Here is a 27,778-nt window from a genome sequence, read left to right on the forward strand (position 1 = left end):
GAGGGGACAGGGGGCAAGACAGCCCCCCGAGGACAGCAGCCTGGGGCCCACCCACTGTGCGGACATTTCCTGTCTTTCCCGGCTCACCCCATTCATCTCAATCACATCCGTGTGCCAGTTCTTGGTTTCTACGGTCTGTGGATCCAACTGCAGAGAAAGGAAGAAAGAGGACGTGAGCGCGAGGGATGGAGATGGCAGCTCGGGATGGGGGGGGCCTAGAGCCGACGGCTGCTCATAGCGGGCTCAGTGGTCAGGAAGGCAGAACTGGGGCCCGAGGCTTCTCTGGAAATCAGCCCTTCAGGGTGGCGCCAGCCCCCAGCCCCTCCTGTCCTGGCTGGTAAAGGATGCCTGACTCCGTGAAGGAGCTGGGGCTCTGGCCCACCCCCCTCTGAGATGGGTATTCTCACCCACTTCACAGATGCACACACTGAGGCTCACAAACAGGCGGCCACTGGCTCAACCACCAGGATTGGAGTCGCCAGGGGGCGCTGTGGCCAGTGCGTTCGGAGGTGCTGAATGGGGGCCAGCAGAGGTCAGGGGCCTGTCTCAGGAGTCAGGCTGCCTGGGTCCGAATCCCAGCACTGCCGCTGCCAGGTGTGACCTTGGGAAGTTCTGACCGTGGCTCAGCCTCCCCTGTGTCTTCTGCTTCCCGCAGCCAGTAGCAGAAGCTGCCCGGCCGGAAGGCGCCCCGAGATAACTGGGGGTGAGCAGCTGGCCTCCAAGGAGTAAAACACTCTGGGGGGGAGGCCCCCGGATCGGGCGGGAGCCCCAGGAAGTGGGGAGAGCAGGGGAGGCTCAGAGGCATCCCTCACAGGGGACCGGACGGGACTCCGCTCCTCTGACTCAGGGGCCTTCAGACTGTTTTTCCTTGTGCACCCACATAATGATTTTGAAAAATTATGCACTCCCCAGCACATTTGCAACTCGACATCTGAATATTTCCAAAGCAAGTTTAAATAGTTGCAAGGAATATAACTTCCAGGATAATGTAAATATTTACATCTTAAAATAAAACTGTGACATCATTCTTTTCAATATATTCCGTGGGATCCAATTACCACAGCGATCTGCTACCCACCATCGTTCATGAGGAAAATACAAGCTCTCCTTTCCCTTGTAGACACCCTGCATTGTTTCTTTTTTCTCCCAAAGAATTTTGTCCTACTTTGTACTTTTCTGTCCTAAAGTCTTTTATTCATCACCCTATTATATTTTGCCTCAACAAAAATATCTGTAAGGGGCGCCTGGGTGGCTCAGTCGTTAAGCGTCTGCCTTCGGCTCAGGTCATGGTCCCAGGGTCCTGGGATCGAGCCCCGCATCGGGCTCCCTGCTCAGCAGGAGGCCTGCTTCTCCCTCTTTCACTCCCCCTGCTTGTGTTCCAGCTCTCGCTACCTCTCTCTCTCTAATAAATAAAATCTCTAAAAAAAAAAAAAAAATCTTAAAAAAAAAAAAAGAATCTGCCTATCCTCCCAAGCAGACTGAAAAAAAAAGCCTTAAAAAAAAACCTGTAGAAATGGCAATAAAGTACTTCCTGAGACCACAAGGCTCCAAATATCCAAGACGTGTTCAAGATTAGTTACTCCAGTGATTGGCAGCACACAATAAAAACACTAACCAGCACGTTACAAATAAGTATTAATATTCAGTAGCAAGGTACCATCTTGGTGGACTCATGTCTCTTCACGACACAGAGAAAGTAGAACACTTTTTCTGTTTTAATTCATGTATTTTTTTGCTAGGGGAACTGGGTGCAGTCTCAATATGCTTGTGTGTGTGTGTGTGTTTTTTAAGTTGGTTATTTTTTTAGTAATATCCACACCTGATGTGGGGCTTGAACTCACAACCCTGAGTCGCAGGCTCCACTGACCGAGCCAGCTGGGCGCCCCTGGTTTTGCTTTTAAACAGTATAGGGTGAAACATCTTGTTCATATAAGTAACTAGGTGGGGCTGAAAATAGTTTTATTATAGCAATGTTATATGATTCTTTAAACTCTTTCCTCTTCGTTTGCCTTAAATTGCATATATACCTATTAGCAAAATTTATCTTATTTTTATTATTTTTAAAAAAGATTTTATTTATTTATCTGACAGAGAGAGAGAGAGCAGAAGCAGGGGGAGCGGTGGGCAGAGGGAGAAGCAGACTCCCCGCTGAGCAGGGAGCCCGATGCGGGGCTCGATCCCAGGACCCTGGGATCATGACCTGAGCAGAAGGCAGACACTGAACGGACTGAGCCACCCAGGCACCCCTGTTAAAATTTATTTTAAATGATCTCTCAGCTGACAATGTCCACCAGTTCTGTGGCGAGCAAAGAACTGGAAAGCACCTGACTCGTGAACGGATTTGGAACTCGGCCAGTGGGGCCTTCTACTTTCTGCACACCTACACCCGCCTTTCATGAGGCGCCGCTGTCAGCCACCCAGGGGGCCTAGGCGCCCCGGGCCGTGCCCCGCAGCGAGCCCTGGGCTCCCTGGCAGGGGAATGGAGCTGAAGGCGGAAAGCCCTTCTCAGGCACATGGCTTTTTGGCAGCAGCACCTATGGGGGCTGAGAGTCCACAGACTGATTCTCTGAAAACTCTCCCTGCCCACGTACGCCCTGGAAGGCCTCTGTGCGCACCCCCAAGAGCGTGTGCACCACAGTGTGAAGAGCACTGTTCCAGCAGGCCCACAGTGTGAAGGAAAACGGTCGGGTCAGCCCAGGGTGGCTGGGCCCTGGGGCTTCCTACAGCTTGAGCTAAGTCCTTCCGCACCTTCTATCGTCCGCACACCAGCTGGGCGCGGGTGGCAGGGGGCCTGGGGTTTGCATGTGGCCCAGCCTCCCGCAGTCCGTTCCCTGCCCAGATGAGGGGTGGAATTAAGAAGGGGCCGAGGGAGGGCCGTGTGGACAGACCCCAGCAACCCCCATGCTCCCCACCCTGCCCCGGCACCTCCTCCAACACCCAAGGGAAGCACGCGGGACTCACCAGCCTGGCTGTGGCCCAGCTCCATACTCCAGAAGCCTTGGGGCCAAGCGTCCCACTGGGTCCCAAAGGAAGCCCCTGAAATGTCCCTCTCCCAAAATTTTTCTGTCCCAAACCCTCGCCAGGTCTGTGGCACAGGCCGCCCCTTAGGTGTCCTTGCACCTAACGCCCCTCCTGGGCCCTGGCACCTCCTGGCAGCCACCACGGACTGAGCCAGGGGGTCCCTCCCTGGGTCCTGGAGTGGCGTCTGGGCACAGCCAAGTGGGGAAGGGCAAGGATTGAGAGTCAGGCCTGCCTAGGTCCAAATGTCCACTCTTCCACTCAACTGTGTGAATTCGGGCAAGTCACTTAAACTTCCCTGAACCTCAACTTCCTCACTGGGGCATCCATACCACCTCAGAGGATGGTTCTGGAAAATCATCACAGAACTAATGTATTCTGAGCATTTCCCAGGAGTCTGGCATGAAGACAAACCTTCACATACAGAATCTCAATCGTCATAACAAGGCTGTGAGGTTTAGCCTTTTTATTCTCCCATTTTATGGACGAGAATACTGAGGCTTAACGAGACTAAGGAACTTGCCCAATGCCACACATCTAGGAAGTGAGAGCTGGGGCCCAAGACTGAGTCTCCCTGACCCGCCCACTCTGCTAACCCTGCAAGAGAAGGTGTAATGCACCTTGCCTGGTGTCTGCGCCTCTCAGTGACAAGGCATCTGCTCTTTCTGGTATTTATTTAGAAAGGAGACATCAGGGTCGCCTCCAGTATAACTCTGCCACTCCTTCCCTCCCCACTGCTTCCGTCCTAGCTGCCGAGCAGCAACCTTACACTTTCCTGGGGGCACGTGAGATACAGGAAAAGCAACTCCTGGTGCTAAGGCCCGGTCCTCGGCCTGCTTCTTCCAGGAAGGCTTCCTTGGAGAACTCCAGGCCTCAGGCCTTTGGTTCTCCTCAGCCTTCCTGCCGCAAGGATGCTGTCCCTCTGCAGCTGGCTGGCGCCCTCCCACCTGTCTGGGGCCAGGGCTGAGTCAGGTGGCACGTCTGTGTTTTACTGTGAGACCCCACCACTGCCATCTCCCGGATCCCCTTGGCAGGTGCGGCCCTGGTGCGCTGGAGGGAGGCCTGCCTAGCCCCTCAGTGCCCCGACCATGAAGTTCTGTCTCCCAGCAGACCAGCAGCCTCCAGAAACCAAGGCTATTTTCAGGATGTCACTTAAATACAGAGAAGGGAGGGTGAGGAGTGGAGAGGGACATGGCACATTTTCCAGAGAAATGATGCTGCCTGAGCTGCTGTGGCTATTTATAACCCCTGGGAAATGTGGACTCTGCTATTTCCTGATTAGATTAGCGCTGGGGGCAGAAGAGTCAGCCCCCAGGATGTCCGTGGACAGAACACCTGACCGCTGACCCTCCAGTCCCAGCAGATAGGTGCCACCCCCCCGCCTTGGGCAGCGGGTAACGAGGCAATGCCAGATTGCCCGAGGGAGGGAGATGGGGCTGCGAAGGGCCAGGCTGGGGGAGACCCCCTAGGGGGCCCCTCCTTCACCCCACGGGTAAGACACACACAGTTGGGGCTCCCCCAAGGTGGGGCACGGGCAATAGACAGAAAAGAGCCATAGGACATCCTAGAGAAAGTTCTGGGTGCGCCACACACCGCCGCGGGGAGCGGCTCAGTTATGTTCTGTTTGCTTGTGTCTTTAGACTCGGTCAGGTCATGGCTGCCAAGAGGACACGGCTGACCTTGGGGACTGATGTCCACAAGAGAACTGCCAGGTCGTCTGCAACAAAATCCTGAGCTCACGTAAGGAGACGGAGACGCATGTTCTCAGAGGGAATCTGGCAGGTGGTTGGGGAGCTGCTTCCCCAGCCTTGAACCTAAGACAGGAAAGCCCAATGGCCTCGAGGGGGCGCTGGGAGGATCCGAGGACAGGAGGGCAGGGGAGGATGCTCTGTGCTCCCCCTGGGCATCCTCTGGTTGGTGGGTGCACCTTGCTCCTGCAGGAACATCCTTATGGGCCTTTAGGCCTAAGCCCTTCCTCCCAGCCTGTTGGTTGCAGGCGCATCTCCTTCCCTCTGGCTCAAGGGCTGTTCGTCACCACCTGCCAGTGCCTGGGGTTTCAGCGGCACCAGTGAGTTTGGGGTCCCTGTTCTCACTCCCCTGGGTAGATGACACGGTCCATGGTCAAACCTGGGTCCTTCTGATGGTGGGGCCACAGCCTTCCCGCTATACTGCACTCCTGCAGCCACACAGCTTGCCCCAAAGTCTTCTGGTGATTTCTGCCACGGCCCCTTCCCACACGCCCTCCCGTGGGGCCTGTGGTCGTACCGCACCGTCTGGGCTGCGAGGCAGAGAGCAGTCCTCAGCATGCTACTTCGAGCCCTCCGCTTCCCCTCCCGCCCAGAAGCCTCTTGGCGTTGGGCCCCTGCCCTCAGAACCTCACTGTGTCACCTCCCCAGCGCAGGCCTGAGGCCCCGAGGAGCCCACTGATCCCTGACCTCCTGTCCCCGCGGGCCTGGCTTCCTGCTTTCTGTCGCTCCTCCGAGGCCCTTCCCTTGGCTTTCTGAGTCCGGGGCCTGGCGTCCTGGGCCTGACCGGGGAGGTGGCACGGACTTGTCTCGAAGCCAGAGCCGTTTCTAGGGCTAATGAAAACGAAGTGCTCCTTTAACAATAAGGGCAATAAATCCAGTCTGCTGGAGCCGAGGCCCTCAGAGGTGAGCGGGGCTCTGAAGGGAAGGCAGAGATGGCTGGCCGTGTTTCCGGGGGTGCCTGCCAGAGGCTGAGTGCTGGGCAGTGGAGAGCAGGCCCCGAGCCTGGTGTCCCGTGGCTCCCAGGCCGGTGGCCATGGTGGCGGTCCTGGGCCGGCCTTTTCCTGCCCTCCCGAGTGTGTCCACATACTCTGGGCTGGGTCCCCTTGGGACACCAAAGCCAGTCTGTCATTGGGACAGACCACAGGCGTGAGAGGCACGGCAGGGCTGGCAACAGGGGGCCTGGGGAGCGGCCGAGGCCTGCCTCTCCTCCTTCTTGGGAAGGGTACGGGAGGATTCCGTCGACGTGGCTGCTCTGAAGCTCCCAGAGAGGCAGGGGTGGAGTGGGGCGGGGAGGGGGGTGCCAGGGCCTACAGCCTGGCTTCCAGCACAGCAGCTGGGCCAGGGGAGCGCACGGTCAGGCTCGGTGAACTCACGCCAGCCCAGAGGCTGGCTCCCGCACCATTAGGCCAAGCGAGCTGGGCCCCCCCAGCCCTCACCCTACAGGGCCAGGTACCCTCTCCCAGGGCAGCCACACGACCCCAGGCTTGTGCTGACTCTGCAGGCAAAGCACCCGGATCTTGCCTCCCCTCCCCCCGCCCCCCTGGACTTTGAAGTTCTCAGAGGCCCACATATGGAAAGGGTTTAGCAGCTCTGAATGAGGCTTTTATTGAAGCCAGGTTAGCCTCATAGCACCCACTGCGACCTGCCTTCCCCAGCACTCAGCATTCCAGAACCCAGTCTGCCCTGTGCCTGCCCCATTTTTAGTCCCTGGGCTGGGCACGGCTGCAGGGAGCACTCAAACCTGGGCTGCTTTGGGAGGCCCCCCAACGCTGGGCGCATCTCTCCCCGAGCCCGGGGGCCCTGTCCTCCTCGGGGCCGGCCCACGCCCCACTGCCTTCCCTGTTCCTCAGAGCCTGGACACTTCACCCCAGAGCCAGGCCTCAGACAAACAGCCCGGAGGCTGCCTCGCCTCAGCTCAGGGCCACGCTGGGGGCACCAGGGTAATGAAGGGAGGGTCACTCTGGCTGCGGCCCGGGGCAGCCTCGTCTCCCAAGTCGGGAGTGACAGGCTGAGGTCCTGAGCAGGAAGCTTCCTGCTAATTGCCACGGGAAGGCTAAGGGCCGGCCTGTGGGACCACGGTGGGCTCAGCGGCCCACTACTTTGGTGAGCCCTGTGAAAGTCCTCCTCTGAAGCTGACCTCATCCTCCCTGCCCAGGCCAGGAACGCGGTCTGGGCACACAGCCTGTTCCTGAGAATGAGCGGCCCCTGCGAGTCCGCTGCCCGTGCCCGCTCTGAGGGGCTTCTCGGCGGGCTCCTGCCCGGCCCCACACTCACTAGATAGCACCAGAAGGAACTGCTCATGTCTCTGAACAGCGTGCTGGGCTGGGTGCTCCAGGCAGGAAGGCACCCCAGGCAGGGCACCCCGCCCCGCCCCCGACAGGCTCCATGAGCACCCAGAAAACCCGGCAGCTGAGGGGCCGCCCCAGGCCCCCATGGGGCTCTGGCTCCCCACCCCGGCAGGGCGGCCCGCTGGCTGTCACTCTGGGTCACTCTCGGAGCCTCAGTTTCCACATGTGAAATGGAGTAGATAACAATAGCCCCTCAGAGTTTATTGCACAGCACGGGCTAAGAATGACGTCTGGTCCTCAGCCAGGGCTCAAAACGCGACAGCATGGCTCAAACCGGGCTTACGCTCCCCCGCGGCTTCCTGCTGCACTTAAATTAAAGGCTGAACTCTTTGCTGGGGCCTGCAACGTCCTATCCCAGCTGGCCACGGCCTGCTCCGTCCAGGGTGCCCTCTTACCCTGTCCCGAGCCTCTGCTTCTGAAGATGCCACGGCCACCCCACCAGCCGCAGGGTTTTCACCTTGCCAGTTCCTCTGCCTGGAATGGCACTGTCTTGGATCTTTCCAGAATCTTTTTTTTTTTTTTTAATTATTAATTTATTTAAGAGAGAATGAGAGCGTGCAGGGGCGGGCAGAGGGGGAGAGAAAGAGAGTCTAAAGCAGACTCTGCACCATGCACAGAGCCCAACACAGGGCTCGATCTCACCACCCTGAGATCTGGACCCAAGCTGAAACCAAGAATCGGACACCCAACCAACTGGGTCAGATGCCCAACCAACAGGCGCCCCCAGAATCCTTCTTGTCACTTAAATCTTAGCTCAAAATTACCTCTTCCAGCATGGCCTCTCCCTCCCCATCACTCTCTAGTCCATTACCCAATTTTATGTTCTTCCCAGCACTTGTCCAGCCTGAAACAATCTTATTTATTGCCTGACCCCTTCTGTAGACAGAAAGTTCCATGAGATTAAGGGCTCTCTGACTCCCGCCTCTGGAGTGCCCGGTACATGGAAGGTGCCCATCAATATTCAGGGACCAAATGAATGAAACGGAATGTGGGGGATGGAGAGAGCAAAGCCTTCCCACCGAGGCTCCTTTGGGACAGGGGTCAAGAAGCCCTACATTCCTGCTCACCTCTCTTCTCCTGTGTCCAGTGACTGGCTGGCCGTGGCCCAGAGGCAGCCCTGTGACCTAACCCCCCAGACTTTCCCAGTGTGTTGAGAGTTTAAGGCTTAGGAACAGCAATCTTGAGACATGGCCAACATCATCATATGAGCTGGATCTAGGAGATCATCCTGTTCAGCAACTTCATGATACTGATGCCAGAGAATTAGAAAGGTGAAGAGATTTGCCCAAGGTCACACAGCCAGTAAAGACAGCAGACTTGGGGTTAGAAAGATAAGGCCTCTTGACTGCTACTAGCCTGGCGGAGTCTCCAGCACCCTACGCCGCATGAGCCCGAGGGGCAGGGTGCTCTAAGGAGGAGGCCAGGGCACGGAGAAGGCTTCAGGCGTGTGATGCAAGGTGGGCTGTGGCTGTCACTGCTCGGGCGGGGCCCATCCGGGGCACCAACCTTGGCAGGGATCACTGTCCAGGACAGAGATGGTTCTAGCTCCTGGCTGAGGGATCAGTTCCACAGTCTCTCAGCCAAAGCAGAGCTGAGATCACCGCGGGGTTCCGGTGCCCTCCCAGCCTCTCTGCAGAAGAATCCCAAGGGCAGCTCTCATGGTGGCCTCCCATCTCTCTCGGCTCACCCTGGGGACAAAGGACAATGAGGCCTTGATCTAAGGCTTGCTGGGATTCTGGACTGACTCTGGTTCCTCCCGGGGATCAGGCATGCACGTTCCAGACGTGGGGGCATGTATGTTCCTCTAGGGGCTCAGGAGCGGGCAGAACACACATATTCTTCCCGTCCCCAGCACGATAGGGAAAAGGAAGCCAAAACAGTACCTGCCGACCAGCTCCCAACAATCTGGGCAGCTAGCAAGGCCACTCGGCAGAGGGCTGGGCCTTTCCAGACTGGTGCTCCCTCATCAATGCCTGGGAACTCCCCCAAACCAGCACCTGCAGAAGTTTCTGGGCTCTTTCCAAAATGTCTGCCCTCCTGGGGCCTCACTGCCTCTGGAAACTCTTGCAGCACTGGGCTCCCCCAGCTCTGGCCTTTCGGAAACCACCTTGGTTGGCAGGCTTAGCTTCCCCTGGTCTGGGGCCATCTAAAAGCTGGGGCACTAAGCCCAGCATGGCTGCCTGCCCAAGCCGCCTGTGGGCCACAGAGATGTCAGAGAGGGCCAAGGCCCTTTCTAACCTCCCCAGGTGCAAAGAAACAGCACTCTGCCAAGTGCACTTAGAGTAGGGGTTCCTACCTTGGGATCTGTGACCCTATCTAAAATGGCACACCATTTGTGCATATGGGTGGCTCTGCGTCTGCATGGGGGCTCTGTGACCTCCATCAGGTTCTCAGAGTTGAGGTTTCCTGCTTTGTGGAATCAAACAGGCCTCTTGGGAGTCAGCTTAGTAGAGAAATAGGGGCACTGGCAGTCAGGAGACCACCCACGTGGCACCAGGAGTAAGGTCCTCTCCCTCTAGGGAGTGAGCTAGTGCTGGGACAAGCTTTGTGGCTGTGGGAATGCAGGGAGGTCACTCTGCTCCCCCTCCCAACTCTCCAGCCAGCCTGGTCACAGTCCTGGCTCTCACAGAGGACCAGGGGGAAATGGGCCGGCTGCAGAGGTCTCTGGCCCAAGAGAGAGGCACTACTGTCCCTTTCCTAGAGCTGAGGGATCGCTATAGGGGCACGAGTGGGCATGTGGATGGTTAAGACACGGACAAGGGTCCCTTCCCTCCAGCAGATAAGGCAGACAGGGGCGGGGCAGGGGGAAAGGGGCAATGCAGAGTGCGGGCAGCCAGGGCAGGACAGATGTCTCCTGCGCAAGGTTTCAAGATCCTTCTTGATGCCCAGAGCCAGATTATGAAATAAAGTTAATGAGCCCAAGACATATCTACGTCTGGTAGCCTAGCACCTTTGTACCCTCAACGCCTAGAACAGCCAGTGAATGGCTGTGTGAGCCTGGCGGGGGGGCGGAGGGGGTACACACGGTTTGCGTACCTGGTGCTACCTGTTAGGGAGAACGGTCAAGTTCAACGACAGACTCTGGGAGGGGCTAGGAGCTGTCCTGCGGTCGCAATCAAGATGGCAAAGAAAGGGACCTTCCCAAGCCCTAAGGTTCCCCAGACAAGTGGCCCAAAAGGGGCTTCCCACCCTCTCCGTCCTCAGTAACACCTCTGACTGTCCCCAGAGCCAGAGGAAAGCAAACCCCATCATCACAAGGCAGCGGAGTCACTGCGGTTCACTTGCATTCACCTTGCTGGCCTCTAGCTCCCGGACAGAAGTTCTTTTGAGGCAGGGAATTCTCAGCCCCACGTGGCAACCCCTCAAGCAGAGACAAGGTCATCAAGAACTGTCCTCCACTGTCCCCCACTCCTCTGGGCCCTGCCAGTCCAGCCTGAGTTCCCACCTCCGGGCACCTCCCACCCCAAATGCTGCTGGCTTGGCCTCTGCCTCACGGCAGTCCTGCTACCCTCTCCGTGGCTCCCCAAGTGATCCCATTACAACCTTGGGATACTTCAGGGGGTGGGGGATGGGACTCCTCCTTGAGCCTCTCAAGTGCAACCTCAGGATCTAGAAGCAGGTGGGAAGGCCGGAAGAGCAGGCACCGAGCCTAGCCTCTGTGAGTGTGATCTGAAGCAAAAAGTTAAAACATAAAAACTAAAGGAAAAGGAAAGCAGAAATGTGTAATGCCAAGAGCGCTGGCAGAACCCGCAAACCCCAGTGCCACGTGTCTCCTCTGCTAAATGCTTGCACAACAAACCAACTGCCAAGTCGGAGGCCGGAAGGAGGCTTCAGCCCCAGAACTCTCCTTGGGGACAAGAACCACCCCAAGCACAGCTCCCTGAGACCCGAAGGAGAGCCCCTTTAAGCAACTGCAGACCGCTGGGGCCAGGGACCCCCCAGGTTCATACGAGGACTCTTCCATCGGAACAGCTTCTCCCGCCCCAGCATGGGGTCCCCAGATGAGTCACACACGCCCCCCTGGCAGCCTTCAGTGAATCTTTAGTGAAATGGGAGGAGGGCCACAGGTGTCTTGGCATCCACAGCATCAGATCCTCAGGGCAAAGCTGGGGAGGAGCTCACGGGCGACCCCTCCCGCCAGGCTGGGCGGTACCTGGCACCCTTCCCCCACGCCACCTAAGCTGCTGCCTGGTCCCAGCCCCCTGGCTGGCAGGGAGCCTGCAGCACTGACAAAAAATAGGTTACTGCAGCTGGGGAAAGAAGGGAAGTGGGCAGCGGGCCTGGGCCCGCAAGTCCGCCCGCTCACCCGCTAGCAGGGCGCGTGAACGTGCCAGCGTGCAGACCCTTGTATTGGTGACACGGACATAATGTGTCACACAGCAGGAGCTCGGGGACCCCGCTGCCAGAGCCACCCTGCAGCTGCCCTCAGCAGGCCAGCACCTGGCCGGCCCACCGCCCTTGCCCAGAGGGCACCATCAGACTTGGAGAAGCAAGAGACCAGTGGAGGTACGGCTGGCTCAAGAATTCCTGAAGTGGATTCTTGGATGTGCCGGTCACAAACGCACGGGGAAAGAACACAAAGTCTGGGATTTGGGGGTTTAAAAATTGTCCCCTACTTGCCAGGCCCCTCCCCAAAGGGACAGGTAAATTGGAAAGCTTTGCTTGCCTGATACCGGGCCAGGAACCCGTGGGGTCAGTTTCTCGGCAGCCTTGAGGTTTGGGAATGGACAATGAGCCTGGGGCTGGTGTCTGCTGGTCTCAGCAGGGGCTGGGGGGGAGGGGGGTGTGGGGAAGGGCCGGCTCCGTGCTGCCGGGCACAGACAGCTGCCTCAGCACAGAGGGGCTCCAGTAGCAGCTGAGGCCAGCAGGGCCCTGCGAGCTGGGTCCCCGGAGATGCTGAAGGTGACCTGGGGGCCAGGGCAGGACAGCTCAAGTTGCTGCCCTGCCCGGCACTTTCCAGGACTGATGTCACCTCTGGGAGGTCAAGTATGCCCCATTGGCAGGGGGTGAAACGAGACAAGGAGCCAACGGGCCCGAGATCGCTTCCTCCTGGCAGGTGCTGGCTGGCACCGAGGACTTGCACAGAGGGATCCCCCTCTTCTGAGCTGCAGGATGGCTTGCAAATCTCCATCAGCCCCATGGAGTAGCCAAAGCCTCCGTTGAGGGATGGACACGGCCCCCTGCCAGCCAGGACAGGCCCTCTGTGACATCTTGCTCGGGTGGCGAGTTCAGGCTGCAGTTATCAAGCGCTTACTGTGTTCTAGGTGCCAGGCCTGGTTCTTCCTCGGACACCCGATGCCAGGGCCCGAAGCCAGCCCCAAGGCAGCCTGCCCAGCTGCAGGACAGTCAGCTTCTATCTCAGATTTTCATCCCCACCAAGGTCTGGGGCTGCAGGCAGGACAGCCAGTCTGCCCTGGCACGGCTTGGGGGCTGAGCTGCCTGCTGGGTCAGGAAACCCCTGGCACACTGGTGCCTCCCTGGCATGGGGCCAGCCGTCACCTGGGTGGTCCCCGACGAGGCAGCCCCCTGGAGGTTGGAGCCCCCAGCCTCAGCAGCACCACCACCTCCACACGACCCCCACCTTCCTCCCTGGTGGGGCAGGAGGCCCGCAGCCCACACAAAGAAGTATTCCATGGCCAGTGGTGTTGAGGTGCTTCTGCCAGTGTCCCCCCCCCCCCATAAAGGGGCAGCTAGCAATGTCCACTGGGTTTGGGAAGGGGGCTCAGTCGGGGCTGGGCACCCTGGGTGGGGGTGACTGAGACCCAGGAGACCCCTTTCCCAAACTACTCGCATTCCTGCCTGTATAGACTCAGAAAGGAGCCGGGCAGTCCTCTCCCACAGGAGACAACCCCCTTTTTCCTGAGACAGGGACAGATGCAGAGAAAGCCGCTGGGGTCAGGAGTGGGGGTGGCAACAGCATTAATCATCAAATTAAGGCCACTTAGAGCAGACCCACACACATACCCCAGCCTCTGTCCTAGGACTCCATGATCAGGCAGGAACTGGAATGGATCTCCAAGGGAGGGTGGGGGAAACGGAGCGGCGGCAGTCCCCAGCCCTCCCACCCACTAGGGTCCCCCCGCCCCCCGCCCCCCCACCGCTAGCACCTTTTGGCGGAGCAGCTTGCTGCGCACCCGGCCCCAGAGCCGAGCGCCGGTGTTGGGGGGCCGCCTGCTCCCCGGCTCCTCCAGCCGATCCAGGCAGCAGCGCTCCAGGGGCTCGCACACCGCCTTCAGGCTGCAGTCGGGCTGAGGCAGAATGTCGGTCATGCCGGCGGCGGCAGAGCCCTGCCCGGACTACCACCGGCCTGCGGTGCCGGCTCCGGGGACGGGGACGCGGGAGAGGCCGCCGGAGCTCGGCGGGAGCGGCGAAGACCCAGGGAGCGTGCGGAGTGCTCGGCGCCCAGGCCGGCCGGACTGTTACTCGAGCCGGGCAGGGAAGCGCATGGCGGGAGGCTCCGCTTTCTCCTCCCCTCCTCGGAGACAGCCTCCCAGAGGAGCGCACGGTGGCAGCCGCGGGGGCCTCTCTCTCCTCCGCCTGCTGGTCCCAGTTCGGCTCGCAGGGACGCCCCAGTGCGTGCGCCACGGACCGCCCGAGACGGCACGGGGACCCGCCCCCACCGAAGGAAGTGACTCAAAGAAGGCACTGGAGGCTGCCCCTCCAAAAAACCCAACCTCCGGGTTTTAACTCTTGGCAGGCTGGGGCTCCCGCTCACCGACCCTCAGCCCAAGTACTAAATAAAGTTTGACAAGCAGCTAAACACAATCCAGTCCCTTCCCCTCTAGATCCCCGGTTAACCCCTTCACCACCAGGCCGCTCCCTGGCGGCCCGGGGTGTCTAAGGGAGGCCTGGGAGGAAGCCAGAAGGGGTCTGCAGGGGCAGGAGCCGCGTTTTGGCCCTGGACAACCGCCCTTGTCCCAGGCAAAGGACCCACGCCGCCCTGGAGTTCTGCTCCCCCCACTCCTGACTCCTGCCCCAAGGCCCCTCCCTGCATGCCAGTTTGGTGACAGGGCCAGACACGTGTGGAATGGAACTCACAAACCTCCTCTTGGGAACATAAAGAATAAAGAAGATCCCCAGTGGGGCAGGCTCCTGGGCTTCAGTGGACCGGGAGGACCTGGCCGCTATGGGCTGTCTCCAGGGACGTGAGCAGAAAGCCAAGAACGACACTGGTTACAAACACCCAGCAAGAGGTGCCTCTCCCCCAGCCACTTTTAACCGTGGCCCCGTGCACCTCACCAGAAAAGCCCAATATAGGTTGTGCCACCAGGGGCAGAGGACATCCAATGGCAAAGGGGCAATCAGCCACCCTGTCTGGGCTGGGTGTGGCTCAGAAGATAGAGAAGAAAGACCTTGCTCTTGATGCTCAAGTTGGTAAACATTCTAACCAGAGTGAGAAATGAAGCATCCAGTTAGAGTCTGGTGTCTGGGGAAAAGAGAAAGGCCTGAACCCCAGACGGTTAGGGTACACAAACCCCAGAGGCACCCAGGACGTCACGTTACGCATTGCTAGGCTCAGAGTAAGGAAGGACATCAACATTTTCATGGTACCATCCATGAACCAGGTCCCATACAGAGAGCTTTCAGATATCCGATTGCATTTAAGACTCACAACTTTTGTGATACTTGGGTTATGTCTCTGGGCTCAGGGAGGTAAAGTTCTCTCCTGAGGTCAGGCCACTGCAGCCGGGGAGTGACAGGTCTCTTCCACAGCTGCTGGTGCTCACGCCCGCTCAAGTGTGGCTGGTTCTTCAGAGTCAGGAAAAGGCGCTGGGTCTGCACATTTCTTGGATGACCCCAGGGCCGTGGGTCAGGGCACAGAACCAGCCCTTGGCATCTGGAATTCTCCTGCTGGATCCCCACCAATATGTAGGTCTTGCGGCTTAACATCAGAGACCCTCTGTGTTTTGTTGAGCGAAGGGGAGCTTCACTACAAAGTAGCCGAGACCTGATCATAGTAAGAGCCGCCCTTAATGAGCCCATAATACCTTGCCCAATACTCCCTGAGGGGGAGGGAAGGAGACCCACAGAGGCAGGGACACACGTGTGTCCCCTGCCCAGTCAAGGCCTGAGCCACCCTTCCTGACCTATTCCCCACCTGCCTCTCCCAGGGCACCGGGTGCTACCTCTGAAGGGAGTCTCCCTCCAGTCCCCTGAGGGGCCAGGCAGCCTCCTCACCCTGGCTGTCACAAAACCCCTTTTCTCCAGGAAGGCTTTGCTTGCTCCTGCAGCCTTCACTTCTCCAACTCATTCGTTTCATTCAAGAGGCACTGACTGAGGGCCTGGCTCTGTGTCTGACCCTGGGTGGGGGCTGAGGAATCACAGCCATGTATCAAAAGCCTGACAGCCCAAGAAGAGAGCAAGACGTGGGCTTAAACACATCTTAACAGTAAACAGAAAAACATTCGTGCACTTGGCACATAGCAAGTGGGCACCTACCATGTGCATACCCAGATGGACAAAGCATCGTCTCTGCTCTCAAGAAACCCAGTCTTAAGCCATAAGAACATACAGATAAAGTACAATGACAGCTGAGAGAAAGGAGAGAAAATTTCTATCCAGAGGAACCATGGAAGGCTTCCTGGAGGAGGAGGGGTTGGCATGGGCCTTAAGAGCTGTGGAAAAAGGCCATCCACCCTGGCTTTCTTCTGCATTCCTCTGGCTAATGTGCAATTGCTGGTTGTGTAACTGGCTGGTAAGGGGTCATTATAATTGCTGACCATGTCAGTGCGCTTGGCACGACCAGCTGGTTAACTTCAAAACGGGCCCCTTGCTGGCTTTCTAAGGTTCTCTCCCTTCTATCTGGATCATACACCACAGGGTGCAGGTTGGGGGAATGCACTGCAAGGTGTGCCCCCCACACACACACCGGGTGTGTGGGAGAAGGAGGACAGTACAGATCCTGTTCCCAAAGGCCCGTGCTTGTCTGTCTTAGGAACCCCAGGCTCAATACTTGTCTGGGTAAAGCAAGCTCCGATTGGGTGAAAGCTGGCCAACTGGTCTCCATGGTGACATAAGCGCCTTAGCAGATGGGTAGCTGAGTTGGGAGGCTCTTCCCTTGAGATGTTCATCTTTCCCTGCCTCCCTGTGGGCTGGGGGCTCTCTCTGGGACAGCACAGATTTGCCTTCTCTTCCCTCAGCCTGACTCACTCCTTCCTGGAATCAATGGTCTAGGAGCAGGCTGGGGGGGGGGAGGGGGGAGGAGGGGGGTTGGGTTGTGCAAGACAAATGTTCCCAGTCAGTTCCTCAAAAGCAAAGGTCCGAATTCTGGTCCCTCCAGCCCACCATGGACCCTTCCACATCTTCGCTGGATGGGCTAGGCTCAGGCTGTCCTGACCACCCAGGAAGGGACCGCATCCCCTCCTCCCTCGGTTCATCCCTTCCATCCAGCCACACCTGGCAGAACCCGCCTCTGAGGACAGGCAAGAGCCCCCTGTCTGGATAAACAGAGCCTGGGCGGAAAGGCCCACAGGAACAGATGTCGCTGTCTTTGGAATTAAAAACATTCCTAGTAGACTGTCCTGTCCTCCCTCATTCCCGCTCCCCCCACCCCAACCCTGGCTCTCTGCAGGAGGAATGAGAAGGGCCATCCTCGGGGAGATGCATGGTCCCGGGTTCTACCTAGGGAGGGGTATATACCCGGGCCGGCTGGGACTGGGCACCAGCCACAGCTGGGGCTGAGGCACAATCAGGTAAGTGATCAGCAGCAGCACAGAAGGAAAAAAGGTCAACAGGGAATATATGCAGCCTGAGGTGTGTGGGCGGGAGATGCAGGGACGGCCACCAGGGCTGCCTTGACGACAGCTGGGGGTGGGGCTAGCTTCCAGGCAAATCCTCCAGCCTGTGAACACGAGGAAGAAGGTTCTTTCTCAGAACTTTTGAGATGTTGCTACCACTTTCTGGAGTGACCTCCTTTTTCCCCCTGGAATGACTTCTGCCTTCTCCCCAGCCCAGACGGGAACCCTGATTCCCTTTCCCTGTCCTCTAGCCAAATGACCCTAAGTCAGGAAAGGGCGTTTCTGTGCAGCCAGCTAGACCAAGGCCACAGGCACTGCGGTGCACAGCCTGGGAGCGAGGAGTGGAGGGGAGAGCCCCACGAGGCTACCCAGAGAGTCCGGGTGCAAGAGCTGGGAGCATGAGAGGAGCCTAGGATTTCGCTGAGGATGGAGGCCAGGAGGTCTGCCAAGAATGCTCCTTCTCAGCCCCAGAGGAGCACAGCATGGGGCAGGCCCCACAGGAGCAAAGCTGGGGGGCAAGGTGGTGGTGGAGAGCAAGGTGGGGTCTGAAGCTGGAGGCTGCAGAAAGGAAGCTCACAGCAGTCCCTGCCCAAAGACAGGCACGGGAGTCAGGCTGAGAGGACCAGCAGGGCCAGCAGGGCCGGGGAGCCCAGAGAGATTGGGGCCCTCGTACAGGCTGTGCAAACTGGTGGTGGGGGGGTGGCACGTTGCAGGGCAGCTGTGAGAAAGGAGGATGGGAGACTCCCCTTAAGATTCCTGGCTCCATAGTCCCTGCATCCCTAATGCATGTTCTCACCTCTTCTGGTACTTATCCTAACCCAGACCTGTGCATTGGAGGGGCAGAGATCTCCAGAGGATGAGAAAGTGAGACCCATTTATGCTTTCCTATCTATCCATCCATCTTTCCAAATATCTGCTATGTTCAAGGCCTGCATTAGGCCCAGGGACAGAAACACTTTGCTCAAAGTCACAGAACAGCCAACGGCAGAGTTGAGCCTAGATGCTATATTTTCACTCACTGACTCATTCATTCATTTATCATTGAATAGATACCCCCCCCACACACACACACAATGCCAGGCGGGGAGGACCTTGAACAGGTCCCAGTCTAACAGCCACCCCTGCGAGGAGGTAACAGCAATCGGGACTCTTTCAGGCAGTCCAGGCCAGAACTCCCTGGGGCCTGGGCCCAACTCACTGACCAGCCGTGCATGGGGCTGCAGGCTTCCAGTTCTGGAACCCCAGCCTCCAGGCCCGCCCCAGGTGTGGCACGGTCCTCCCATGTCCCAGGGCCCGCGCCGATTGGCAGCACAGGACAAAACATGCATTGCTCCCCACACAGCCTCGTTCCCCACTCTGCCTGGCTACCCTGGGCTGGTGTCTTGAGGGCGCTTGGTGGCTCTAGGTAGGCTGGAGAAGCTGAAATAACCACAGAGCTTGTCCACGGCAGAAGAACTATCCTGATGGCACATCCCTGGCAACCCCTAGTGATTCTCACAGCATATTTGGTCATGGAAACGGCTGGAAAATCCACTTGAGTCTTTGGGAACATCTTGCTTATCTAAAACAAAACCCACCCAGGGACAGAGTGGGCAGAGCACACCCACCACATGTCCTTCCATTCCTTCCCCATAAAACTCATGGCCAGACCAATACCCAGACTCCCTTGGCCTCTTGCCTGCTCCTTCTCACAGAAAGGAGGTGTATGGCCAGGGTCTCCCAGCACAGTGGAAGGACGGGGGCGGGGGGCAAGCAGAGGACCAAAGGGGGCCCCCCAGGCCTCATGCTGAAGACATTAACAGCCTCAGACAAGAAGATTTGAAAGTAGGTCAGGGTCCACTGAGCCCCCATGCCTTTCTTCTCCTTCTCTATTACCCAACTCTTTTTCCACCCAACTCTGAGCTCCAAGTGAATAGGAGAAAGCTCCTGGGAGCCAGGGAACCTGGGTGAGAGTCCTGCCTGGTCACTGGAGACTGAGGAGCCACTTTCTCCCTCTGGGCTCAGTTTCCACACCTGTCAAAACAGGAGCCTGGACCAGACAAAAGGTCATCAATGAATTTTTTTTTTTAAGCAGAGGACACTCTCTTTCTTTCCAAATGAAATGTTATGCCAAAGTCTCCCTGCCCCCCAATCAGATAAAAGCAGAAGCAGAGGCCCCTGGTTGAAGGTGCCCTCCCAGCAATCCCCAAGCTCTGTGGGCAGAACCCGGAGCCCCCGAGCCTCCTTCTAGGAGACGGTTCTCATGAGAACTGCTGTTTCTCTTGACCACAACCACAGGCCCCCGCTCGCCCTCAGGGTGCAGAGATGTGGAGGCCAGGGAGATTAGGGGCTTTTTAAGGAAACTTCCGGGTCAGAGTCCTGGATCTGAAACTTGTGCCTTATCTCTACTTTTCCCTCTGTTTTGGGAAAACCGTGGGCCTCTGCTTTGCTGGTGTGGGTTCCCTTCAGAGGTCTTACAACTAGGGATAATGCTTATCGAGTCGTTCAGGCTGGTGTTTTCTGGGTCACCTTGGCCCTGACGCCAGCATGGCTCAGTCCTTGCCTGTAAGGGTAGGCGCAGGCTGTGCCCCGAGGTGAGACCCTCACCGCGGGCCACCACTGCTCACCCCCTCCATGCCATGGCAGAAGCTGGGCTGCAGTGAGGGGCCGCGGTGGGGTCTGCAGCACCTGTGGTGAGGAAGGCTGGCAGAGCCCAGGCGAGGTGCCCCCTCACAGCATTCACATCCGTCTCAGCCCCCCACTTAGGGATGTCCCTGGCAATTCTTCTACTAAGTCCTTTTCTCAGAGGTTTAAAAAAAAATCAAAAGTGAGACCGCCCTAGGGACTGGTGTTTTGGATTTCTAGGAGGATACAGTTGCAGCCTCCCCCTGCAGGGAGCTTAGCGGTTCCTGAGAGTGTGCAATATGCCGGGTAAGGTCACCTCTGTAATCTCATTTGATATTGACACGGGTTCAAGAGGGAGCACTCCGAGAGGTCACTGGGGCCACTTGCTATCTGGTGGTGGAGCTGGGGTCAAATTCGGCTCTTCCGCCTGAGTCTAGGCGCCCCCCAGAGCTGGGAAGAGCGCACCCCCCTTTTGGTTGGTTGAGAAGCTGGGTATTCTCAGGCACTGAATGAGTCAGTCCCCAGGGTCCTCTCCGGATCGGCGTCTCTGCTCAACACCCACCCCTGAGAGGTGGGCCTAGGGAGTGGGCAGCCAGCCTGCCCCTCAAGGGGGCATTCCCAAATGGGCCGGGAGAGCAAGAGGGAGACTTGAGCATCCAGCTGCTGCTTCTTGAATGCTTCCTGTCTCCAGAATCCACTGGGCAGGGTCGGCCTCCCCAGCTCAGGAACACCTGGGTGGCCGGAGGCTGAGCAAGGGTGGGGAGAGAGAGGTTGTACAAGTATGGGGAAGTCCTCGGGCAGCAGGGCGGCCCTCTCGAGGGGTCCTGCCTCTGGCTTCCCCCCATCATGCTGCCTGCTCTCCAAGTGTCACCGCGGCATCTGGACCTGTCTTGCAGAGGACGAACAGCGATCCAGCGGTGGGGGGACAGGCCAACGGCTCCAGTCCCAAGGCCCCCGGGAGGAAGTAATGTCGGAGGCAGGGAGAGGAGCCATCCTGGCGCTCACCCTCCCCTGGCCTCATGTGCCCCTGGGTTGGCACAGTGGTGATGGCAGCGCTGAGAACAGAAGGCAGCAGGGATAGGAAGCACAGACTCCAGAAGCAGACGCTTCCCCTGGTCACACACATCAGGCCCGGGCTGGTGGGGGGGGGGGGGGCGCGGCGCTGGAGAGCCACACCCCGCCATGGCCACCACCACGTCCCAGGGTAGGGGGCTGCCTACGGCTGTGAGGTGCCAGGCCAGGGGGGTTGGGGCTGGGGTGATGGAATGAAAGGGAGAAGCCAGCCCCCAGGCTTTCTCACAGCTGCCCCCACCCCATCTAGTCAAAACCAGGCCATTCCCAGGACCCAGCGGCTCAGCTGTGGTCACTGTGGCCTGAAGGACATTGGGAGAAGGTGTTAAGGACCCACATGAATGCCCCTCTGTCATCCCACCCAGGGAGGGACCCGGCACCTCCTGGTACCAGCCATGAAGAATCAGAGTGGGCAAGAAGTAAAAGTGTTTTGGGTCGACCAGAAAAATGCCCCAGAGCCCAGGCTCCCAGAGCAATAAAGCTGGCATGCTGGACCCCCCAGCAGGGTCAAACAGGGACAACAGACCCCTTGGGGGCCAGAGAGAGGGATGTGGGGTGGGGAGCCCTTGACTCCTGCCCTAGCAGGCTCCTGACCCACGCTTACTCTGAATTTCCTCCTGCTCTGAAGAGTAATTGAAAGCAGAAATGACTCCGGGCCAACAATGGCCCCTTGTTCCTGGCTCCTCACTCACTTTGTGCTCGGGCCTGACCACACCATGCCAAGCTGAGAGCTGCACCAAGGGGGAAGAGCCCAGAGCTGCTCAAGCCAGGGTTAAGGCAGGGAAATCTTGGCTGGCAGGTGGTGAGGGCCCTAACCTTGACCACCAGTCTACTTTGAGGTCAGTTCATCCAAGCTGGATCTGACTTCACCAGCCTAAGAAAACAGATGTGGCCTCAGCCAGCCTAAGGCCCATACACAGGGGTCTCTTGCAGGTGACGGCCTTTGGGGCGGGGGGCTGCTTGACAAGCTACACTGGAGTCTCACAGGAAGGTGGAGGACAGTATACCTGGACCTGCCAGTTTGAGCAAAGGACTGTCATCGTTAGATGAGTACGGACTCTGTGCCGCCCTGTGCCAAGGGCTTCATGGACTTTCACATTCAAGTCTCATGAGGACCCATTCTATGAGTGAGGAAACCGAGGCTCAGAAAGTAAAGTAACTTACTCTGTTCTCTCAACTAATGAATGGAGAAAGGTGGACTGACCCCCAGATCTGTTTGGCCTCAAAGGCCCATCGGCACTGATGAATCCAAATTCTCTTCTGTCTTCTTTCCTACATGGTGAGGTCCTGTTCATTCTTTGTATCCATGGCACAGTGCCCAACACTTAGACGGTGCTCAGCATGTAGGAATGCATGAATAAGCCGGTGACAGGATGAATGTGCACATCATAGTTCTGACTGGGACATTCTGTCTTTTGAGCCTCACAACAAGCTGGTGATGAAGGTTGAGTGGGGATAATTATCCCCATTTCACAGATAAAGAAACTGAGGTTCCCAGAGATCAAAGGACTCAGATGGTGATCTTCTGACCCCCTTCTGACCTTCTGACTCCCTCCACACTCGATATATATAAACCATAACCAAGGGGAAAGCAGAAGAGATCTGAGGAAATATGGTCAAGGAGACAGGGATGCCTAACTTGGGAGAGAGAAAGCCAGGAGGCAACTGTTTTAACCCAAAGAAGCTAATAGTGACCAGTTGTGTCCTCTGCTCATGAAGCCCTGCTCTCTGGTCATAGCTGGAGACCGATGAGCAACTGGGTGGGGGTGGGGAACCTTGGGTTTGGAGAGAAGGAGGCTATGAAATCTCCATCCTCAAAGACCAGGCTTTTTCTCACTTAAAAGGAAGAAAGTCTAGAAAACAACCGAAACGTCCATTGGTGCATGAATGGATCAACAAAATGTTGATGAGTAACATACAGTGTTACTCAGCTTTAAGCAAGGAAATTCTGACACGTGCTACAGCGTGGATAAACCTCTAAGACATTATGCTAGGTGAAGTCACAGAAGGACAAATATTGTAGGATTCCTCTTCCATTACGTCCCTGGAATGGAATAGTCAAAATCATAGACAGAAAGTCTATGGTGGTTGCCTGGGGAATTACTGTTTTTTTTTTTTTTTAAAGTAAACTCTATGCCCAACGTGGGGTTTGAACTCAATACCCTGAAATCAAGAGTTGTGTGCTCTACCGACTGAGCCAGCCAGATGCCCCTGGAGAGTTACTGTTTAATGGATATGGTCAGTTAGGACGATGAGAAAGTTCTGGGGGGAAAAAAAAAGAGAAGAAAGAAAGAAAGTTCTGGAGATGGATGGTGGTGATGGTTGCACAACAATGTGAATGTACTTAATGCCTCTGGATGGTACACCTATATTAAAGTGATACATCTTATGGTATGTATTTCTTACCACCATTGAACAAAAAAGTAAGGATCTAGGGATGCCTGGGTGGCTCAGTCGGTTAAGTGGCTGCCTTCAGCTCAGGTCATGACCCCAGGGAACTGGGATCCAGCCCCGCATTGGACTCCCTGCTCTGCAGGGAGTCTGCTTCTCTCTCTGCCCCTCCTCCCACTCATTCTTTCTCTCTCTCAAATAAAATCTTTAAAAAAAGGGACTGGCCTTCATGACCTCCTCCTGAGTGTCATTTATAATAGTTCTGAACCCTCAACAAGCTTCCAAGAGGCCAGGTCAAGACTGTTACAGAAATCCCCCCTTTCCCCTTCAGACATGGGCTCTGAGCTTCAGAAGGGAGGAGGATGGAGGCGAGGCATCCCATTAGGCCTGAACTTTGCAATTGGGGGTGCAGGGCCCCGGGATGGCTGGAGTTTCCTTTCTGGCCTGGGACCCTGCCCCTTCCCACGCCAGTCTTGAGCACTCCCAAAGTGAAGCTGCCTCCTACTCCGGGGTATGTGAGGGGGACAGAGCCGAGGGTAGGGGTTGTCCCCAGGCTCGTGGCTGAACTGGGGAATGGCAGGGAGCAGGGGCATGGAGGGGTTCCTCTGGTTTAGGTGGCTTCTAGGTCTCAGACTCCTCTTTAGTCTGGTGTCAGTGGCAGGAACTGAGCTGTGGGGTCCTCAGGGAGAGCTCTCCCCTCTGGCCCAGCCAGTCAACAAGGGCTGGGCCCTGGGAATATGCTAATCAGCCAGTGGGTAGGTCCCAGTTGGGGATAGCACATCTAGAGCTGGGAGCAGCATGGTTGGAAATAGACTGGGATAAATATATGGGAGTCCCCTGGGGCCAGGGAGCCAAGGCAGACAAAGGGGGGGGGGGTCTCCTGGCTGAGAGGTTCCCGGGCTAGGTGGGGGGTGGGGCGGCAAGAAGGAGGCGGGCAGTGGGGGTGGCCTGGATGGAGAATGTGGAGATACTGGCCCCTTGGGGGAGGAGGGAGGATGACAAAGGGAGGAACTCCAGAGCCTAGAAGAGGAGAAACACATCCAGCTGGGGGCGGGGAGGGGAAGGAGGACTCCACTGAATTTGTAATGACAAAGGGCAGACCCCTGAGGGTCACAGACTGACTTTCAAGTCTGCCCCTGCCCCACCTAGGAGCATTTTCTTTTACTCATTTGTCCAGCAGCCAACCAAAGATCACCAACCTGGAACTGGAACCAGAAGCAGGGCGGGAAGCAGGACTAGAACTAGGACCAGAACCAGGACCGAAAGCAGGGCTAGAAGCAGGACCAGAAGCAGGGCTGGAAGCAGACCCAGGCCTTGTCCTCTACAGAACATTGGCCATGGTTCTCTACAGAATAAGATGGAAAAGGGGATGCTGGGGTGGAACATCACCCTGCCTCTTTCTCCTGAATTTAGAACCCTTGCTCAACCACTGTGGCACGTCACTTACCCTTTCTGGTCTTAGTTTCCTTCTCGCCCAAAACAAGATTGGATTAAATGGCCTCTAGGATTTCCTCTGGCCCTCTGACCCTACTGATCCTCTTCTTTCATTCATTCCATCAACCTACCTCTTACTTGTGTGACTCACAATTCCTCCTGCTCAGGGCAGGCAGGCTCCTTAATTTCCTGGGACACTCCCGGCACGTTCCTGCCTCCCTGCATGGCCATGAAGGCCCTTTCCCCTGAGTGCCCACCCTGCTCCTTTTTGCTGATCCAGAGCCTGCCCACCTTGCTAGAATAACACAGAGCCTTAAAATGGCAATTAATGGCTGGCCATTATGTAAAATGATTTTTATGAGGTATAAGAAATACTTTTGATAATGTAACAAAAAAGGTCATTATAAAGACTACATACAGCCCTAGAAAAAAGGGAGGTTTATGATACTATTACGTGAAAATAGAAAAAATACAAAATACACACTTGTGATTAAAACTATATAAAATTTCTATGCCTGAAGAAGGAAAAAGGCACAAAATCAAATGGCTGTTTCAGAGGAGTGGGAGTAGGAATAGTTAGTGATTATGTTTCAAGTCTCTTTACTATAATTGCCATTTTCCTTCTAATGTAAACATTGCATTTGGAATTTAAAAAACCCAGTGCTCTCAAATCCCTCTCCCTCCATCTCCTCCCAGGAGCCTCCCTAACTCCAGCCCATGATGATCTTGCCTTCTTTGAATTCCTCCTGCACACTTTTCCATCTTATTCTGTAGAGAACCATGGCCAATGTTCTGTAGAGGACAAGGCCTGGGTCTGCTTCCAGCCCTGCTTCTGGTCCTGCTTCTAGCCCTGCTTTCGGTCCTGGTTCTGGTCCTAGTTCTAGTCCTGCTTCCCGCCCTGCTTCTGGTCCTGGTTCTGGTCCTAGTTCTAGTCCTGCTTCCGGTCCTAGTTCTAGTCCTGCTTCCAGTCCTGCTTCCAGCCCTGGTTCTAGTCCTGCTTCCAGCCCTGGTTCTGGTCCTGATTCTAGGCCTGGTTCCAGTCTTACTTCTGGTCCTGCTTCTGGTCTTGGTTCTAGTCTTACTTCCAGTCCTATTTCCGGTTCTGCTTCGGTCCTGGTTCCAGTCTTACTTCCGGTCCCGGCTCCCTCCCCACAGGCTGCCTGGCCTTGGACAGGTTACTCACCCCTTTGGTGCCTCAGCTTTCTCATCTAATTGTGATCACTTTCCTCCCCCACAGCGCACGGGAGGACGCCCAAGATAACGGCTGTGAGCATCAGCCCAGTGCTGGGCTCCCAGGAAGCTCTCGGGCATTGTCATCATCGTTACTGGCATCTTGTTGTGCTTTCTAGTGGCTTGGCCTGTCTTGATACACTTGTCTCATCCTGAAGCCAGGCGCCTATGGCCCTTGGAGTGGCCAGTGCGTGATGGGTACACTGCAGAGGGAAGGTAGGTCTCCCTCCCCTGGCTCACTCCCGTGCATGCAGGCTCATTCTGCTGCCCTCCAGGTGCACCAGGCCGTAAATATCCCCCCCACCCCAGGGTAAGAGGACTCCAGACTAAAGAAGGCTCAGGCTCACTTACACCATAAAATGGGATGCTGGGGTGGAACATCACCCTGCCTCTTTCTCCAGGCCGCTAGCCATGCCAGGGCCTTGTACCCGGGCTGAGAGAGTCCCTGACGGAGGCCTGGGGCATAGGCATACAACACAGGAGAGAGGGCATGGCTTCCCTGCAAACGGTCAGCAGAGGCAGCGGCCTCAGTGTCCTCGTGGGGAGGATGTGATTGTCATTTTCCTTGCAGGGCCACGGCGAGGATCAGAGATGACGTTTGGGAATGTGCCTCCAAGAGACAAGCGCCGCACACACATGTTGCTGATTAATGCTGCCACTTGCCTGCCCCTAAGTGCGCCCCCCACCCCCAGCCTGCGGCTCCAGATTCCCTGCCCCCACTGCCACATCAGGCAAACCCAGAGAGAGACTCATTCTGGAGCAAACACCTGCAGCTCAGGAAATGGGGTCCCGTGCTGTTCTCTAGATGGGCTAAGTGACAAGGGGCTTAGATGGGGACAGAGGTGGGCCTTCTTCCCCCTGCCTCTCCTCCAGCCCACCCCAATGTCAGCAAGGATGGCGCCTACTGCAAGGCCACCTTACGCTCCATCCTCGGCGCCTGCTTTAGGGGAGCAGAACCAAGTGCCAGAGGCTCGTGCCAATTCCCTTCCTTGGACACGTGGCAGAAAGGGAGGTGGGAGCAAGCTGTGGGAACAGACCGTTCCGTGGCTCCGGTGGGCCTGGCCACATGGGAATGGCTCAGTGCAGGCTTCCCACCCAGGCTGGTCATCCTCAGGGGCTCCGAGGCGCGTCGCAGGGCAAGCCGACTTCATGAGGGTCGGCACACCCCTCGCGGGACACCCCCATCCCTCCCTGACCCACAGGAAGGCAGGCAAGATGGCTCCACAGCTGAGGGCCAAGGGCTGCACCAGGGCTGTGCCCTGCGGAGGGCAGGGCTGGGAGCTTCGGAGTCCTCTGGAGAATGCGGGCCCCGAGCTGGCCACTCATGGCCCAGGTCAGCTGGCAGCAGGAAGGTCTGTGTTTCTTTTAATATCAACTCCCAGGCATTTAACATTCCTCGAAGCTTAAACACAGAAACATTTTCCTTACCAGACTGTGCTTTCTGCTCTGCCAAACATAACCTGGCTTCCTCCCCTTCCCCCAAAGCCTCCATCTGCTCCTGCCTCCAAGATGTAATGATTTATGGTGTGTTTCCCCTGGGGCTTGTGCGGCTGACAGAAAGGAGGAGGGAAGCAATGGGGCTGGAAGTCCAGGTGGGGAACGGTGCCACGGGGCCCTGGCATCTGTGTTCTGGAGGAGTCAGGGCCCATGGTGCTCCCTGAGCGGGCTGCTAACTCGTCCATTCTATGGCCACCAGTGGCCCAGGGAGCATGGCAGTCACACACGTTTCTTGGCCGGATATCCCCCCGGGGCTGGGCGGGCAGCACCCCTTCCCTGCCTGGCCCTCTGGCCAGCCCAGCATGTGGAGACAGGGCTCCCACCCCTCATCCCTGCAGGAAGTAGGGTCCCAGGACTGACTTTACAGACCTCTCTCTTCTAAATGACGAAGGGCTGGCTTAGGGTTGCCTGGCAGCACCGTCTCCCTAGCGACAGTGCTCAAAAGAGCTGGTCCCGCAGCATTAGGAAGGGACGGGCACAGGAACAAGGGTGACACAAGGCAGACGGCTGGGCGCCCAGCAAACGATGCCATTCCCCTGTTCAAACACTCAGGTGAAACAGGCGGGGAGAGGAGGAGGCCCACACGGGTCCCCGAAGGGCATTACCACCAAGAACCCTGAGCCAAAAGCCAGATACCAAACTCCGCAGCCTCCACAGGGCATCAGAGAACAAACACTTCCTTCAAAAAAGTGCTGTTCAG

General features: G+C 57.1%; 1 protein-coding gene across 4 annotated transcripts in view; it reads right to left on the bottom strand.

Moving 5' to 3' along the window:
* The window catches only part of ABR (ABR activator of RhoGEF and GTPase), a 174,024-nt gene that overhangs the window by 8,851 nt on the left and 137,395 nt on the right, over window positions 1-27,778 (bottom strand). For 3 of the 4 annotated variants that reach the window (XM_045889562.3, XM_045889563.3, XM_045889564.3), the window contains one exon: window positions 88-147. In XM_045889562.3, the coding sequence (XP_045745518.1) occupies window positions 88-147 (60 nt within the window). Of the gene's footprint in view, window positions 1-87; window positions 148-13,221; window positions 13,633-27,778 lie in introns of those variants that run through there. The other variant, XM_045889565.3, reaches the window with a different exon arrangement.

Source organism: Mirounga angustirostris, unplaced genomic scaffold, assembly GCF_029215605.1.
Source record: "Mirounga angustirostris isolate CCGP_5_RB_7025 unplaced genomic scaffold, mMirAng1.0.hap1 SCAF_17, whole genome shotgun sequence".
Classification (NCBI taxonomy): Eukaryota; Metazoa; Chordata; class Mammalia; order Carnivora; family Phocidae; genus Mirounga; species Mirounga angustirostris.